The sequence below is a fragment of the Staurois parvus genome, unplaced genomic scaffold, assembly GCF_062004578.1.
Source record: "Staurois parvus isolate SC_StPar_1 unplaced genomic scaffold, SC_StPar_1.0 ptg001062l, whole genome shotgun sequence".
NCBI lineage: Eukaryota > Metazoa > Chordata > Amphibia > Anura > Ranidae > Staurois > Staurois parvus.
In genome coordinates, this window is record NW_028318858.1 from 2,330,710 (window position 1) to 2,348,864 (window position 18,155).

General features: G+C 40.1%; 1 protein-coding gene across 2 annotated transcripts in view; it reads right to left on the minus strand.

Moving 5' to 3' along the window:
• The window catches only part of DPYS (dihydropyrimidinase), a 112,476-nt gene that overhangs the window by 23,255 nt on the left and 71,066 nt on the right, over positions 1 to 18,155 (minus strand). For both annotated transcript variants that reach the window (XM_089658346.1, XM_089658347.1), the window contains exons 6-7: positions 13,415 to 13,556; positions 9,076 to 9,218 (exon numbers count right to left, since the gene is read on the minus strand). In XM_089658346.1, the coding sequence (XP_089514472.1) occupies positions 9,076 to 9,218; positions 13,415 to 13,556 (285 nt within the window). The remainder of the gene's footprint in view (positions 1 to 9,075; positions 9,219 to 13,414; positions 13,557 to 18,155) is intronic.

Sequence of the window (18,155 nt, forward strand, 5' to 3'; positions counted from 1 at the left end):
AATATCATGCTGGATATCTATACTGATATGGACTGGGTAATTTGTTAGGAATATAAGGATGCCCCATCGTTTGATGGAAATTAATATTATCAACCTACAGAGGATTGAATTCAAAGACAACCTGAAAATCAAAGTGAAAAAATGATGCAGCATGCTAGTCCATTTTGCTGAAATTTCATTGCAGCAACTCAAAATGGTCCTCAGTAGTTTGCATGGCCCCCAAGTGCTTGTATGCATGCCTGACAACGTCAGGGCATGCTCCTAATATCTTGGGGTATTTCCTCCCAGATCTGCACCAGGGCATCACTGAGGTCCTGGACAGTCTGAGGTGCCGCCTGGCAGCTTTGGATGGACCGAAACATGATATCCCAGAGGTTTTCTATTGGATTTAGGTCAGGTGAGCATGTGGACCATTCAACGGTATCAATGCCTTCAACCCCTTGGAACTGCCTGCATACTCTCTCTACATGAGGACTGGCATTTGCATGCACCAGGAGGAACCCAGGACCCACTGCACCAGTGTAGGGTCTGACAATGGGTCCAAGGATTTCATCCTGATACCTAATGGCAGTCAGGGTGCCATTGTCTAGCCTGTAGAGGTCTGTGCGTCCCTCCATGGATATAGCTCCCCAAACCATCACTGACCCACCACCAAAATGGTCATGCTGAAAAATGTTACGGGCAGCATAACATTTTCCACAGCTTCTCCAGACCCTTTCACATCTGTCACATGTGCTCAGGGTGAACCTGCTCTTATCTGTGCTTATATGTGCTAATGGTGGACCTGCCAATTCTGGTGTTCAATGGAAAATGCTGATCGAGCTCTATGGTGCGGGGCCCACTAGAAGACGTTGAGCTCTTAGGTCATCTTCATGAAGTCTGTTTCTGATTGTTTGGTCATTCACACCAGTGGCCTGCTGGATATCATTTTGTAGAGCTCTGGCAGTGCTCATCCTGGTCCTCCTTGCACAAAGGAGCAGATACCGGTCCTGCTGATGGGTTAAGGACCTTCTACGGTCCTTTCCAGCTCTCCTAGAGTAAATGCCTGTCTCTCGGAATCTCCTCCATGCGCTTGAGACTGTGCTGAGAGATACAGCAAACCTTCTGGTAAAGGCACGTATTGATGTGCCATCCTGGAGGAGTTGGACTGCCTGTGCAACCTCTGTAGGATCCAGGTATTGCCTCATGCTACCAGTAGTGATACCAACCCTAGCCAAATGCAAAACTAGTGAAAAACAGTCAGAAAAGAGGAGTAGGGAAAATATTTTAGTGGATTCCACTTGTAAAACAATTCCTGTTTTGGGGGTCATCTCATTGCTGCCCATCTAATGCACCTGTTGTTAATTTCATTAAAAACAAAGCAGCTGCAACTGATTAACAACCCCCTCTGCTACTTAAGTGACCAGATCAACATCCCAGGAGTTTGACTGACTTGATGCTATACTCTGATTAAAAAGAGTTCCTTTAATTTGTTTGAGCAATTTATGTTCTATTTAGGATCATCACAATCATAGGGACTGTTATTGATGTTATAGGTTTTATTTTTTTAAGTGAGTACTTTGCAGGTGCTGCCTTTTTTATACTACAAGCTGCAGGCCCTCACCTTATGAATTTCAAGAAAGTTACTGTCAGGAATGGACTCGCCAATAGTGTTGGGACTCACCTGCCTTGTGGTTTGCAGTACCAGGACTGGCCAGCGGGTGCTCTCAGCAACCAGCAACCAAAACACCTGAGGCTGATTGCAGGAGGTGCATATAAGGAATGGCCAGACTTGCAAGCAGGGCCTTGGTGTATTGTTTCCCAAGAGCCCCTGTACCTGCATCCTGTCTAATCCTGCTTGATCCCTGACTCTGATTGAACTCCGCCTGTCCTGACCTCTGCTATTCCTGACCACTCTCCAGTCTGCTCCTTTGGTACCTTGTTCCTGACCCGGCCCGTCTGACTACGCTTAGTATTGTTCTTTTGTTATCTGTTGGGGGTTTTGGTTTGGTTTGTTTTCACTTTGTTTATGTTTAGTCTTGCACTGCATTTATGTATTGTTTAGTCTTAAATAAATTATATTGTTTATACTATATCTGAAGCCTGCGTTTCCCTGTGTCAGTCCACACACCTCTGGTCATACCCGGAGCCCTGACAGTTACAATGTTGAAGTTTGATCACTAGGGGAGAGGACTGAGGAAATGCTTTCTGCTGCATGCAGCAGACTGATGACATCATCCCAGCCTAGGCACTGACTGAAGGTCATCAAATGCTTTAATTATAAAATTACAGTTTTAAAAAAAAAATAATTATACTGTTGCAGTAAATTGTGATAGGTTAGGATGTATTCATGTAGACTTGAAAAGTTAATGGAAGATTCAGTTTATGTACAGTGCCGTCCCAATATTCTACTGCAACATGAGGTCCCTTTGCTAAACACTTGTGGTAGCCAATGGGCAGGGTCAATGTCACAAGAAAGTGACTAGATACTACAGACCAAAACTTCCTACACTACAGAGCAGAAGAAAGAAGGCTTGAGACTGAGCATGTCACCCATCTAGAGTCTGGGGCTTTTAGGTATTTTTTTTCTAAATGAAAATCTAGATTAGGTACAAGGAATGGAGTGGCTTTTTTTTCTCCCAGGAGATTTAGTATATAATTTAGCAAATTGGCATTTTTTAATGAATTATTGGGCCCCTGTCTTTACCTGTACGTTGCAATACATATTTCTATTTCACTTAGCAGATAAATGGTCATTGATTAACAATGAGATAATGCATTTTATGGACACTACACTTTTGGAACCTTACCTATTTTATCTACTTTATAGTAATTTCTTTTTTTTAAGAAAAGATGATACATTTGCCTTTTAATCTCAATCATGTCTTCGTATTTTTAAATTATAGCGCTGTCTGAGACCAATTCATTTTTCAGAATAAAATATTGGCGAAAAATGTTAATATACCAAATCAGAATCATCCAAAGATACATTTTCTTATTAGCAGTGAAAGGCATTCCAAAGAAAAAGGTGAGCAAACTGAATATAAGAAGATTTATTTTATTTCTTGAAGTAGTGGATTTATTTTTTTGCTTTAATATATTTGTGCTCAATCACTTTATCCCCGTGGTCAGAGTAGTAGGGTAGCCAACAGATGGTGAATGTAAGCTGCTGGTGCAAAGCACAGGTTCACTTTGATGTTAGATAAAAAGGGTTAATTTTAGGGGTTGGGTTAGGACTAAACTGCAGGCAGATATTAAAAAATAAATAAACAAATAAAACGAATGTAGTCGTGCATCCAATAAATAATAAAAATAATATTATAGAAACCCTCTTTTAAAACTATATTTATTTTTTTAATTTGTACTATTAAAAAAATGTACTATTTATTTTTATCATGTACATTTATTTTTTTCTGCTGGAAAAATACTCCAAAAAAACACTGAAGCTTGAAAAATGCTAACAGCCTAAAGTAGTGTGCATGGACACATAGGATAACATGATTTAGCTTCTAGGAGCAGAAAAAAATATGCTGATAATAGCTTCTAGGTGCTTAAAAAAAAGCTAGTGTGCATGGAGCCTAAAACTGGCCAAACTCTTACCCTGTAAAAGCACACTGTGGATCCTGACCTTTCCTAGCATTTAATTTATGGGAGTGTTGAATTCCTTTGCCCCATGCAGAGCTCAATGGTTCTTCAGACCAACCTCCATGTCACTGCAGGAGACAGTAACGACTTTGAGGTTGGCAAGAGGAACCCCCAAGATCAACCCTCCCAGAACTATAGGCTTCCCATAGGACTTCAGGGAACAATTCTTCTTGAGCATAGCATTGTTGGCTGCTTCGGCAGTCAAAAAAAAGCAATTCCTTTAATATTATTTAGGAAAGAATAATAATATAATAAAAATAAAAGACTAACATATGACATCGAGTTCTGCACAATCATTCAACGTTTTCGTACAAGATTGTGCAATTGTACAAGATGTCAGGTACTGAAGTCAAAGATCACAGGGGTTTTGTCTTCTTTTGTTCCCACTGTGCTACTATTGATATAAAAGATGACAGGGGATCTGAAACAAGAGGTCCTCCCTGTCTTGACTTGTGACTGGTCAGGGCCACTTTCTGCCTAAATGTGGTCAATCCCAAAGCTAAGGGAGATGAATAATAATTAATGTCCAACTCCAGGGAATTTGAAAGTTCTACCTTGTAGTAGGGTTTCACCCACACTGCATAAATTAACAGCTCGCTTTGGTCTCGGGAACATGTTAAAGTTGATTTACTTACTCTTCTGCTCCTCGATGCTGCTAGACTGGGATCTACAGCATCTTCTCCCCCACGCTCCAGCGGTCTAAGTTCTGGATGTGAGGATGCTGATGGACAGAGGAAGAGTGCCGCCTGCTAAAGGAGCAAATGTTTGGAAAGTAAAAGTCTTTTACTCTCCCTTAAACCTAAATGAACAGTTAACCCTTGCAGTGCAGGTGCAATCCCAGTGCAAAGTAGAACTTCTAAGTATCCCATAGTTGGGCTTTAAGGAGTAGAACGTGCCAAGTAGCTAAGTATTTAAGAACAGAAAACTTCCATGAGGTTTTCTAAAAACTGATATTTTGGAGATGATTGTGCTTTCTACCTTAGCAAACCCGTTTTTTTTCACCTATGTAAATCCCATGGTTAAAATGACTGGTCTGTGAGACTTTTCAGACCAGAAAAAAAAGAAGAAATCAGTAACATTTCATGTTTATGCTAGTTAGTTGTTCTGCATATGTATAGAGGCGCAAACAAAGCCAGGTCTCTGCATTGCCATAATGCATGCAATGTGGGACCAATGTTACCCCATTCTCATCAATGTAACATTTGGAGTCTGAGAGGGGGGGTTGTTTAGGGTAACTGATAACATGAAAACTTGTCATTCTACTGTTGTGTACAGTTCAGTAGAAGCCTACTTTAATCACTGGACAGATTAGTGCACTGTACATTCCCACGAATGTCAATGTAAAGCAATATTTGCTCATTTGCAATTCCAAGACTGCAGTACAGACACTCCTTTGCAGGACACCGTATATCTTCCCCACATTGTGACGGGCAATCTAATGGTGCTGATACCAAGGTTTTTGGAATGGCTACCTGGAATCCAGCCCCAGTTCTTTGCTGAGCTCTCTCAAATTGTCTAATTGGAGCACTCATGGTGGAGTCATTTCATCTTGAAAATATTCTTCACTCTAATAATTCTGAATTTATGCTTTGCTGACATTTTGTTGACTTAACATGGTACTTTGTTTAAGTGGATTAGGTCCTGGCATGAATTGGATTCTTGGAGCTTGCAGAGCATTAAAGCAATGTACTGTTTCATTCTCATTTTTAAGTTCAGCTTGTAGTTTTGGAAAAAAGGCCAAGCAATAAATGCTTACACCTCAGTACTTACTAGAAGTTTGTTGATCCATGTTCATCATCAAAAACAGAAACATTAAACCCAAAACCAATAATGTCATATATTGCAGCTTGTCAATCATTAGATGTGGTGGCTGCATTAATTTTCTTTTAGGCTTTTATTCCCTATGTTTTCACCTGGTGATCGGGCCAGTAATGCACCTCCTAAATGAAAGTGCCCCCATTCTGTTTGAAAAAGAAGAATAGGGGGCACCTATGGACAGCAGCATTGTTAGTCTACGGGTGAAGGGATTGTTAGATGGACTAGCAAATTTTAATACACTAATTGAAGCCAAACTCCAGCTCAAACTTTATAAGCAGTTACATAAATATGTAAAAGCTGATAATCGTAAGCACCCCTGTCAGTGGTAAATGGTTTGTCTCTTCCCTGTAATTGATACATCTGCTGGAAAGTATGTTCTTTAAAAGAAAAAAAAAAGACTTATTGGTCAGATCACCAGGTGGAAGACAAAAGAAGGCCTAAAAAATAAAATGAAAGCAGCCTCCACATTTAAGAATTGGTAAGCTGCAATAATAAATGTTTACTTTTGGGTTTAATACCACATTAAGGGCCCATTCACACCAGCAGCTGCATTAGAATGCAGCAGATGGTGTGAAGGCCACAGTACCAATGCACCGAAATAATACCATAAAACTCTGGTTTAGACTCAACCACATGGTATCTGTATGTAAAATATCTCAAGCATCTAGAATGTCACAGTACTGATGTGCTATAAATGGTGCATTGCACTATCTATTTTTCACTGCGTTCTTTTGGCTTCAGAGCAATGCAATGTTTGTGTACTGCAAGACATAATGTTTTTTTTAGCACGCACCACTGCAGCAAGGTGATGCAAACTGGCAAGATAGAGAACTAGAAAGCTTTTGCCTTGCCTTGTGTTGGAACATGTGTACCAATACCCCTGGTGTTGATGAGCCCTTACATTTTTTTTTTTTGCTCAGCCTATAGGCAACAAAAAAAAAAAACTAACCAATTACTCCATCCACGCTCTTTAGCATGGATAGACAAATCTGCAGTGCTGGCTACTGTACTCTGACAGTCAGCACTCATGGCTGTCAGAATACTCGAACATTGACTGCATCTGGTTGGATACAGTCAATGTTGGATCACAAATTTCCTGCCCAGCTCCTTTAATTTTTTTAATTGAAGAATGTCGGCATGGAAGATGCCCAACAATTTTAGCTGGTTCATCAGGAACCTGACAAAATTCAATGTATGGCCAGTTTTAGTGATTTTTGGTTGAGTAGTTTAAAACCCTCAAGATTTTAATTTATTCTATATTGACTGCAGAATGTAAAATGAAGAGTATCCTGACCTCTTTTCTACACCTGTATATCAGAGAAGATAGACTTTATCCATCATGATTTTGGAAAGCATGTAAAGCCTTGTTCAAGCAAAACACAAGCAAATAATTCAGATAGTTTTACAGAGCTCCATAAGTGGCATATAAATTGTAGACATCAATGAATGTCAAAACAGAGCACACAAAAGCCACGCACCTATTTGACCCAACATGCCCACTCCATCAAAAAAGGTGGTCAGGAGTACAATAGAGGAACTCATAGCTCCTCTGTTGAAGCCATTTTGTGTATAGGCATAGGGTTTGATTTACTAAAACTTGAGAGTTCAAAATCTGGTGCAGCCGTGCATGTTAGCCAATCAGCTTCTAACTTCAGCTTGGTTCAGTTAAACCTTGACAATAAAACCTGGAAGCGGACTGGTTTCTATGCAGAGCTGCACCAACAGTTTGCACTCTCCAGTTTTAGTAAATCAACCTGATAGAGTAATGAAAATACTGTAACGACACACCCATCCTACAAGTCTACATAAGGAGGGTGACAACACAATTTTGAAGATTCTGAGTTATTGGCCAAAATCACACTGATGACCCTCATGCTGAGCCCTTTTCTATCCTGTAAGCCTGTATCCTGTAATCTAAATCATCTGCATATAATACAGACACACATGAAGCCTGTCCAGAGGCATGTGCCAATATAATGTGAAGACAAATTTCAGATAACTACACTTACTAAACTGAAAAATCATTTCACAATTTTTAATAGAATTAGTAGTTTTTGGATGCCTTCTTGAAAAATGTCTAAATACCAGTCACCAATGTGTACAGAATGTCAGCTGTATACCACTTTCATGACCTTTATTAAGTACCACATGTGATCCTACCACAATCCCGGGAACAGTCTTACCAAGATGTATGGTGCATAGCACCAAGAAAACTGCAACAGCTGGACCATTCAGGTATCCCCTTCCTGTCCTTTTTTTTCCATGCAAAGCCACAGAAGGCTGCTATCTCTTCCAGTATCTAACTGGGGATCTGCTCTTGTCAAAATAGCCACTGGATAATATTCTGTTGGAGTAAGGCATGTCTGGTGATACAAAGAGCTAGTAGAACCTATATTTTTGAAGCACTGCACCACTTAATTGCTTATGTGTGTTTATCGGCAGTTTTAAATACCCCAAATGTTGTCATGAACAATCTAATCCCCAACCTGAACAGCGGCATATAGCCTGAAATGTTGGTATTATGTTTCAGGAACCTTATGTCAGCTATCAGAGAGATTGTGCTCATGTGTGCACATGTTTTTGGGCATGCACATAAGAAAGCTTGCACAACGGCATGCATGTACATGCATGACACCTCTACCACAGGTACTGGTACCTAGAGGACTATTTAAACCGGAGGCCTGCATGGGATCATAGCTAGATGGGCTTTCAGGTTGTATCTCTGTCAGAGCCTGGATCTGTACCTCTGCTGCATCTGACAGTAACTCTTCTTGCTAAGCCACCTGAGATGCCGGACAGCATTCTGTCTGATCCCTTAGACAATATTACCCTGTGCCTCATTTCTTGTGATCCCCAAATTTTTTGCTCCTCTCATGAACTTCCTATTTAAGCCATGCCTTTGCACTTCCTGTTTGCCAGATTATTGTGCTCTCTCCAGTCGATATACAGGTAAAACTCGAAGAATTAGAATATCGTGCAAAAGTTCATTTATTTCAGTAATGCAACTTAAAAGGTGAAACATATATGAGATAGACTCATTACATGCAAAGCAAGATAGTTCAAGCCGTGATTTGTCATAAATGTGATGATTATGGCTTACCGCTCATGAAAACCCCAAATCCACAATCTCAGAAAATTAGAATATTACATGCAATCAATAAAACAAGGATTGTACATAGTGAATGGAGGGTCCTAGGTTTAGTAACACTTTAACAAATCTGTGCCTTTTACATTTTGGGAGTGCTAATCAGGATAATCCCATAGCTGTCAGTATGGATGTGACATAAGGGGCAGAGTGAAGGTTCCTCTTCATGAAGTTTACATTGCATCATTTAATTTTTGCCTTCATTTTCACTGTTAAGTTTTTCTTTGTACTTTCATGTCTGCAAGGTGCCTGTGTTATATTCCAGTTGTCGTTATTTCCCAGAAATACAGACTACAGAATAATGTTCAGGCAGAATAATCCTGCACGTCTGTGGCACAATTGTTCTAGAGAATGACCACTTGGAAGTTGGATCTTTGAAGAATCAAGGATCATCTCATAACCGACTATAAATGCAGTCTTGGCATACTGTAGTACATATTCATTTTTAAACATGTTCTAAAATCCAAAAACAAAACTGGAAATCATACCTTGTAGCCTCTGGATCCCAGATAACAATATCTGCATCGGAGCCTACAGCAATCTTCCCCTTCCTTGGGTACATGTTAAAGATTCTTGCAGCATTGGAGCTTGTGATAGCAACAAACCTATTCTCATCCATAATACCACTGTGCTGGAAAACAAAGTGAAATAATAATAACAATGCTGTTAGGCTGTAAGAAAACTAGCTAAAGTTTTTTCCCCACCATTCAACTTAAACTGTATCTGTAGCGATCATACAGCTGGCAAACCACACCTTGGATGCAATAGTATGCACCTACCATATATGTATGTACAGTTTCCTTCAAGAGCCCTAAATCTAGCGGTATATTATACAAATATCAACTTTTGTTTGGAGGTGGTGGCTTTGCTCTGTGTCCTGCTGCACTAAAACGTTGATCACTGTGGCTGCCCATTACTGTAATAAACCAAGAGTCAGCACAGTGGCTAAATGGTTAGCACTTCCGCCTGGCAGTACTAGGGTCGTTGGTTTGTATCCCAACCACGGCACCACCTGCCTGGAGTTTGCATGTTCTCCCTGTGTCTGCATGGGTTTCCTCCGGGTACTCCGGTTTCCTCCCACACTTCAAAGACATGCTGGTAGGTGAATTGGATCCTGTCTAAATTGTCCCTAGTATATGTATGTATGAATGTGAATTAGGGACCTTAGATTGTATGCCCCTTGAGGGTTAGAGACTGATGTGAATGTACAATATATATATACCGTGGGGATCGAAAGTTTGGGCACCCCAGCTAAAAATTTGTATTAATGTGCATAAAGAAGCCAAGGAAAGATAGAAAAATCTCCAAAAGGCATCAAATTACAGATTAGACATTCTTATAATGTATCAACAAAAGTTATATTTTATTTCCATCATTTACACTTTCAAAATAACAGAAAACAAAAAAATGGCGCCTGCAAAAGTTTGGGCACCCTGTAGAATTTATAGCATGCACTGCCCCCTTTGCAAAGCTGAGACGTGCCAGTGTCATGGATTGTTCTCAGTCATCATCTGGGAAGACCAGATGATGTCAAACTCAAAGGTTTTAAATGCCCAGACTCATTTGACCTTGCCCCAACAATCAGCACCATGGGTTCTTCTAAGCAGTTGTCTAGAAAACTGAAACTGAAAATAGTTGACGCTCACAAAGCTGGAGAAGGCTATAAGAAGATAGCAAAGCGTTTTCAGATGTCAATATCCTCTGTTCGGAATGTAATTAAGAGATGGCAGTCATCAGGAACAGTGGAAGTTAAAGCAAGATCTGGAAGACCAAGAAAAATATCAGACAGAACAGCTCGCAGGATTGTGAGAAAAACAATTCAAAACCCACGTTTGACTGCACGATCCCTCCAGAAAGATCTGGCAGACACTGGAGTTGTGGTACACTATTCCACTATAAAGAGATACTTGTACAAATATGGTCTTCATGGAAGAGTCATCAGAAGAAAAACCTCTTCTACATCCTCAACACAAAAATCATCGTTTGAACTTTGCAAATGAACATATAGACAAGCCTGATGCATTTTGGAAACAAGTTCTGTGGATCGATGAGGTTAAAATTGAACTTTTTGGCCGGAATGAGCAAAGGTACGTTTGGAGAAGAAGGGGCACAGAATTTAATGAAAAGAACCTCTGTCCAACTGTTAAGCATGGGGTTGGATCAATCATGCTTTGGGGTTGTGTTGCAGCCAGTGGCACAGGGAACATCTCATGAGTAGAAGGAAAAATGGATTCAATAAAATTTCAGCAAATTTTGGATGGTAACTTGATGCCATCTGTGAAAAAGCTGAAGTTAAAGAGAGGATGGCTTCTACAAATGGATAATGATCCTAAACACACCTCGAAATCCACGGGGGATTACATCAAAAGGCTTAAACTGAAGGTTTTGCCATAGCCTTCACAATCTCCTGACCTCAACATAATTGAAAATCTATGGATAGACCTGAAAAGAGCAGTGCGTGACAGACAGCCCAGAAACCTCAAGGAACTGGAAGACTTTTGTAAGGAAGAATGGGCAAAGATACCTCAAACAAGAATTGAAAGACTCTTGGCTGGCTACAAAAAGCGTTTACAAGCTGTGATACTTGCCAAAGGGGGCAGTACAAGATATTAACTCTGCAGGGTGCCCAAACTTTTGCAGACGCCATTTTTTTGTTTTCTGTTATTTTGAAAGTGTAAATGATGGAAATAAAATATAACTTTTGTTGACATATTATAAGAATGTCTAATCTGTAATTTGATGCCTTTTGGAGATTTTTCCATCTTTCCTTGGCTTCTTTATGCACATTAATACAAATTTTTAGCTGGGGTGCCCAAACTTTCGATCCCCACTGTATGTAAAAGCGCTGTGTACATTGACGGCGCTATATACCGGTAAGTACCTGAAATAAATAAGAGTAAGGTGTCTAGCAGCGTTTTGCGTAAAGTATAATGATCTTTTCTAGTTTTAGATCTGAAAGAGATTTGAACACCTGTCATATTTTTATAGTTGTCTGTTCCACGATTGGGGAGCTTCACCCTCTCTATTTATCCGTTATCTTTGAAAGTGAAAAAAAAAATAAAATCCCAAATTTTGGATTGTTGCCAGAACAGGAATAGAGGGGAAATCTCCCAATGTGGACACTAGTTCTGGTGACACCCCAGGTTTCCTCTCACTACCTGTTTTGTCTATGGGATAATAAGTGAAGGGAAATCTCCCCAATGGTTTAATGGTTTAAACTAGGCTCATTGAAATACATTGTTTTTCTTGCATATGCACTTGTACTGCGTTCATACTGCTTTTAAAAAATTTACCCATCTGCATCTGGGGTAAACAAGCCCTTACAGTTTGCTTATACTACCTGTAGACAGGAGCTCCAAGCAGTAGAAGTACATTTGCTGTGGCTCAATCTGCAACCCAGCTGTAAAGTAGAACCAAAGAGCCGGAAAGATCAGACTACACAGTTTGCAGCATGACTTGGATGGGAGACACACCCCTCCCTCTTTTCTAGCAGAGGCCATATGGATTTGTAAGCTTTACACAGGCTTCTAAACTAGCATGCAGGCAGAGTTTTTTTTTTTTTTTGAATAACCAACATGCTTTGGAAACAGACATTTATGGTTGCACCCAGTATTAAATGTTTATTTATTTAAGTATAAAATTGACAAAAGTGGTATATAACATTTTATGAACTTGTACATATAAATAAAAAGCAACATATTTTCCATTTTAGTGCTTATGATAACGCCAAATGACTGCCAAGGGTTAATCATTTGCCAGAAATGTGTGGTTTCCTGAGTGACGAAAAACTATTTTTATAACTGTGTATACTGGTCACTAACTGGAATAGCTTTGCCAAGAGCAATGACACACATTTTAGCAGGAGCATGAACCAGAAGAGAGGGAGCATACGAATACCCATTATGTTCTCTGTCTATTCAGTTTTTACACTCAGTTGGTCACTTTAAAGTAGTTTCTAGTATTTGATAACATGTATTGCCCCCACCGTACCTTTTTTTTCTGGAAAGAAGAGTAATAATGTGAGAAATTATATGCAGGTACATCTGCTGGTGAAATCTTTAATTGCACTACAACAATAAAAAACACATCCTCTAGGGCAGAAGTCTCCGCACTTTCTAAGAAAAGGGACAGTTTACCATCCTTTAGACTTTAGGGTGGCTGGACTGTGGCCAGAGGGAGTAGAAAATGCCCCAGTGTTAGTTGGGTAAACAGTGACTTAGACTTAGGGGTTAACAGTAGTAAGTAAATTACTCCTGTAGACAGTAGGGAAAAGAATTGTGCCCCGTCATTGGTGTCAGACTGAGAAATTGTGCCCCATCATGCGTGTCAATGGGAGGAATTATGCCCCATTGTTGGCGTCAGTAGGAGAAATCATGCATCATCATTGGCTTCAGTTGGAGGAATTATGCCTCATTGTTGGTGTCAGTAGGAGGTATCGTGCCCCATCCTTGGTGTCAATGGGGAGAACTTGTGCCCCATCCTTCGTGTCACTGGGAGGAATCATGCCCCGTTTTCAATGTCAGTGGAAGGAATTGTGCCCCATAATTGGTGTAAGGGGAGGAATGGTGCCTCACTGTTGGTGTCAGTGGAAGAAATAGTGCCTCATATCAGTGGGAGGAACAGTGCCCTAAGGGCCAGATAAAGGCAAGCAAATGGCCATATCTGGCCATTGGGCCGCAGTTTGGAGAACCCTGCTCTAGGGAGTCACCAGGAGTCTCTGATTAAACTCTAATGTGCCAAATAACTAAGCAGCAACAGGACAGGGGTCATGAAATATGGGATCTGAAATCTAGGTAACCAGTACAGTGATATAGGCTCAAGGCTTACCACTCCTTTCTCCCAGACAACTGACATTCGGTCCTCCACACCGTTCACTCCATTTGGGATCTTGGTAAAATCATCTTTTCCAAGTGCTTTCTGGTTTGTGTTAAATGTACAGTTATCTGTTCCAGTAACACTCAGATCATCACTGAAAAACAACAGTAAACACATAGGTTAGAAAGATTTGTAGTGCAAATATACCTATTTTCGCTGCATCCCACATCACTTGTCTCATTTAATAACAATTACAGTGCAATAAATAATAGTAAGCAGTGCCTTGTGGCAACCAATAAAAACCCAGAATTCATCATTTGGACCAATAAAAACCTGATTAATAGGTTGGTTTCAGATTATTGCATCCACCACTCTTTTAAAGTAAGTTTTTCTAGAAGTCCACATACACCTTATAAAACTTGCATACTGTACATAAACTTCTATATAATAAATCATGAAAGTCAAACTGTCAGACTTTACTTTGTGTAAATGATTTGAAGCAGAGCTCCAGATAATCCAAGATAGTATCTGAAATTGCCATATATACACCAATCTCATTCAGCGTTATGAAAACCGCAGTGATTTCTTAAAGTAAACCTGTCAGCCATTGTTAAAAAAAAAGCCAAATGGTAAAAAGCCCAAGGCTATTTAATGATAGAAGTGGGTGGTCAGATGCAGTGCAGTGAGACGCTCTCTAAATTTCCAAGAGCTCTGCTAACCTAGCAAGTGCATGCCATTGAGGGGGAACCCTTTGCTGGCAGATAATCCCTGACTTTGGAAATACGTTCACACTACTGGAAGTAAACTCAACCCCGATATAACCATCCCTCTATGGAATAAAAGCATCCTTATTGGCTACTGAGTTACTCTCACTGGACAGGAAGACAGTGGATGGAGCAAAGATATGGAGAGAAGAGTGTAGACCAGATGATATGGAAAGTGACCCCTTAGTAGCAAAAAAAAAAAAAATCAGGACCAGAAAGGGACACAGAAGAGTGATAACAAGTACTCTATGGTGTATGCTTTTAGGTATCAGATGTTCTAGAATATCCAACATGTCTCTGAAGGTTCTTATTTATCCAGGTCATGGTAGTCTAGTAGTAGCTAGTCTCATTCAGCTGCACTCATTTTATAACGCGGCAGATCTTGTCATAATTCAAGTGGAACTGGAGAAGCCACTAGATTTGGGGTGAAACATCTTCAACATTACAATGCAAGCCAAGTTTAAACATCCCACTTCCTTACAAACCCTTTAATTGCAGATGCTACCATGTTCCTCCATGCTGAATGGCCCAAACTTTTAATGTTAAGTCCAAGGGGGCTCAAATCTTTGGAGAATGAGGGCAACTTGATTTGGTAACCAGTCGCAGGCCACAATGAAACATTAAATTTTTTTTTTTTTAATAGCATAGTGAACATTTTCCTCTTGCAGCCTCTGAATGCTGGCAGGAGAGAGAGGATGAAAAGCCTAATTTCAGCAGTTGCAGGTGGAAAATTTAGAGGATCAGTTCCTGTATTTGCCGTCCCCAGGACCCCTCCTGTCCAAGTGTAAAACAGAATGTGACAGGGAGGTCGCATGGGCCCTCTGGAGCATGGATAGGGGCCACCATTGCTACCCCTGACTCTACACCAGTGGTTGGGAGTGTGTGGTAAAATTATGTCTCAACGTTTACCACCCAACAAACAGCAAATGTAAACAAGCCCTTACTGTCCTGAGCTCCCTATAAGACTGCTTCCACACTGATGCGCTGCAGTTTACCCAGTGCAGTGCACCTGTGGGTTTCCTGCGAGTAATTGCAGGAATACACAGTAAGAAAATCGACCGATCGATCATCCGACAACCGATCGGCATTCAGTGGTTGGTCAAAATCGTGTCCCACATTAACTAATCAAAAAAAATCGTTCGTCAAGCAATACGTAGTGTTGACGTCTTCTGTGCAAGTGGAAGTGATTCAGTGTGCGTGTGACCTTGTAGCCACGCCCTTCTGGCCAGAACAGGAGATTGGACATAAATCCTTGGAATGAATTGAATTAAATTGGATTTATGGATCCTTGGACATTTGGAATAAATTGGATTTATGGATCCTTGGACATAAACATCCCGGTTATCTTCTATTTCTGCTTATGTGTGATAGTGCTGGATAGATTTTTTTCGGATGACCATCATACCACCGCATAGAAAATCAGTCGTTCGCATGCAAAAACGACAAATTTTTAACTGTTGTTCAACTGGAATTTTTCATTCACAATATCATTATCAGTTATAACATCCTGCTGATCAACGAAGAGAAAATCGGTCGATCATTTGATCAATTAAAATTTTCATACCGTGTATTCCTGGCTTAAGCTTTGCTTTGCCATAGACGTCTATTATATCTTGTAGTTGTGGTAATCTTTCAGGAAGTGCACCGAAACTCCTGCATTCAAAAGTTTTGGTGTGCTTTTAGAAATCACACTAAACCTGCAGGATATAATAGAGGTGCACTTCCCTGCTTTGAGGTCGAGGGCCACATCACAAATTTCTGAGATTGGAAACAGGGACACCTATTAGCAAAAAAAGTATGTAGGCATAGAGTACACCCCCGTTACATGGAGAAATAATACACAAAACATGATTAGAAATAAACCCAAAAGTTGTTTTTTTTTCTTGACACCACTATTTCTTTATACTGGCTTTTACAATGTACAAATAAGGGGACTGGAAGACCTCAGTTATGAGGAACGACTGCAAGCATTAACGTATTCTCCCTGGAGAAGAGAAGCTTGTGTGAGGATAAGATGGCAATATACAAATACATCAAATGGTGATTCTAGCAGAGGGAGGAAACTATTTGGTCTCAGGTCACAGAAGAGAAGTGAAGTTGGACAAGAAGCTGTTTAACCTTAAATTGTATAGGGGGTTCTTTACTGTCAGAGCAGTAAGGATGTTGAACTTCATTCCACAGTTGGTGGTGTCTGTGGGAAGTATTGATAATTTAAAAAAAAAAAACTCTTAGCTAGGCATCCTAGTGAATGTAATATACAGGGATATGGGAAATGGTATTGACATGAACACACGTGGTTGAACTGGATGGACTGATGTCTTTATTCAACCTTACCAACTATATAACTATGTAACAAATGGAAAAATTTAGAATAAATGAAAGATATAGTACTCTAAAGCACCTTTTAATAGGTACAAAGTGCATTTCTGATACAGGTATAAACATCAGACCAAAGTGAGGGACAAACGAGGAGGCAAGAGGGACTTTGTTCCAAAAAAGGGATAGTCCCTAAAAATCAGGGATAGTTTGCAGCTATGAGCCGTGTTCAGTGCAGGCTCATGTCAGAACCAAGCATTGCGCTAATCCCTTGTCTTAATCTACCACTGTGGCTAGCTTTTGGGTAGACTTTGCCTAATGTGATTTTCATTGAGTCCCTTGACATCTACCTGCCTATAATGGTATATACTTAGAAGGATGAATTCTTGTTGCTGTGTGTGGCCACCCTTCTATTTTAGCACATCCCAGTTTAACCTGCAAAATGGATATGCTCCCAACAGAGGTTTCCCTTATTCTGATGTATTTGAAGGGGCAAGCACAGAAACATTTTACAGGTTAAAAGGCACAATGTAAAAGTGTTAATTGGGTTTTTTTAGCATTGAACCTTTTTCCCTTCTTTTTTATGAGCCTAGGATATTATGGAATGGAAAAGTTGGAACCCATTTCTCCTCCCAGCACTTGCATACTGGAGTTTGTCCGAAAGCTTCTGCTCCAATAAGCTGTGCTGTGCTCCCTGGAAGAACATCAGAGAATTGTATTTTCCTACCTTGATATATTCACACGATGTGAAAGGATCACACAATGTACAGAATACCTCTTACACACACAAATACCAGCTGTCACCGTGTGAAGTGTCTTATTCATAGTGTAGGTTTAAGGCAACTGATTAGAGCTAAAGAGGTGATATTTCGTTTTCTACCTAAAATTTTGGAACTGATAGGAGCAGCAGTTTTAGGGAACAATGTCATCCCTAGTAGAGGTCTAAGTCAAACAGTTTTGCCTAATATTGTAAATACGACACTCCCTAACAAAGTGTATTTGCCTTCTGATTTTGCACCAGATCACTTTAATATGGTCAACTGAAACCTCTTGCTGGCCATTCTCTAAATAATCCATTCTCAACCAGGGTTCTGTGGAACTCTAAGGTTCCTCAAAAGGTTGCTAGGGGTCTCTTAGCTGTGGCTGATTGACCTCCCATTTTATGATGCCTTCAAAGTTCCAGCTTCAAGGCCGTTTGGTAGAGCCAACTGCATGACACTAATGATCTTTTTAGCTGTCTGTAAGGGTGACCACAATTGTTAGGGGGAATCTTCCCTATAGCAACCAATAGAAGTGGGATTTTTCCCCACAGTGTCTTAGTGAATTGGTTTTAGCAGGGGTTCCCTTAGACCATAATATTATTTTAAGGGTTACTTTGGGATAAAAATGTTGAGAAAAGCTGCTGTAGAACTTTTTGCGCCTTCCAAGAAGCTTTCAGCTTTAGTCATTTTCACATTCTCAGTGACCAGTTGATACAAAATGCGGTGGAGAGTAACCAAATCTACCGAAATGCCACTTAAAAGGGCAGTTCAATCAGCATCTACTGCAGTTTTTATCATATCTCAAAAATGGAATTATGTTGGCCATTCATTTTGCAATTTTGTTGCTTTCAATTACCTTTTAGTCACAAATATTCTCACTGTTCAAGCAGCTAGTATATATGAACAGGCAAT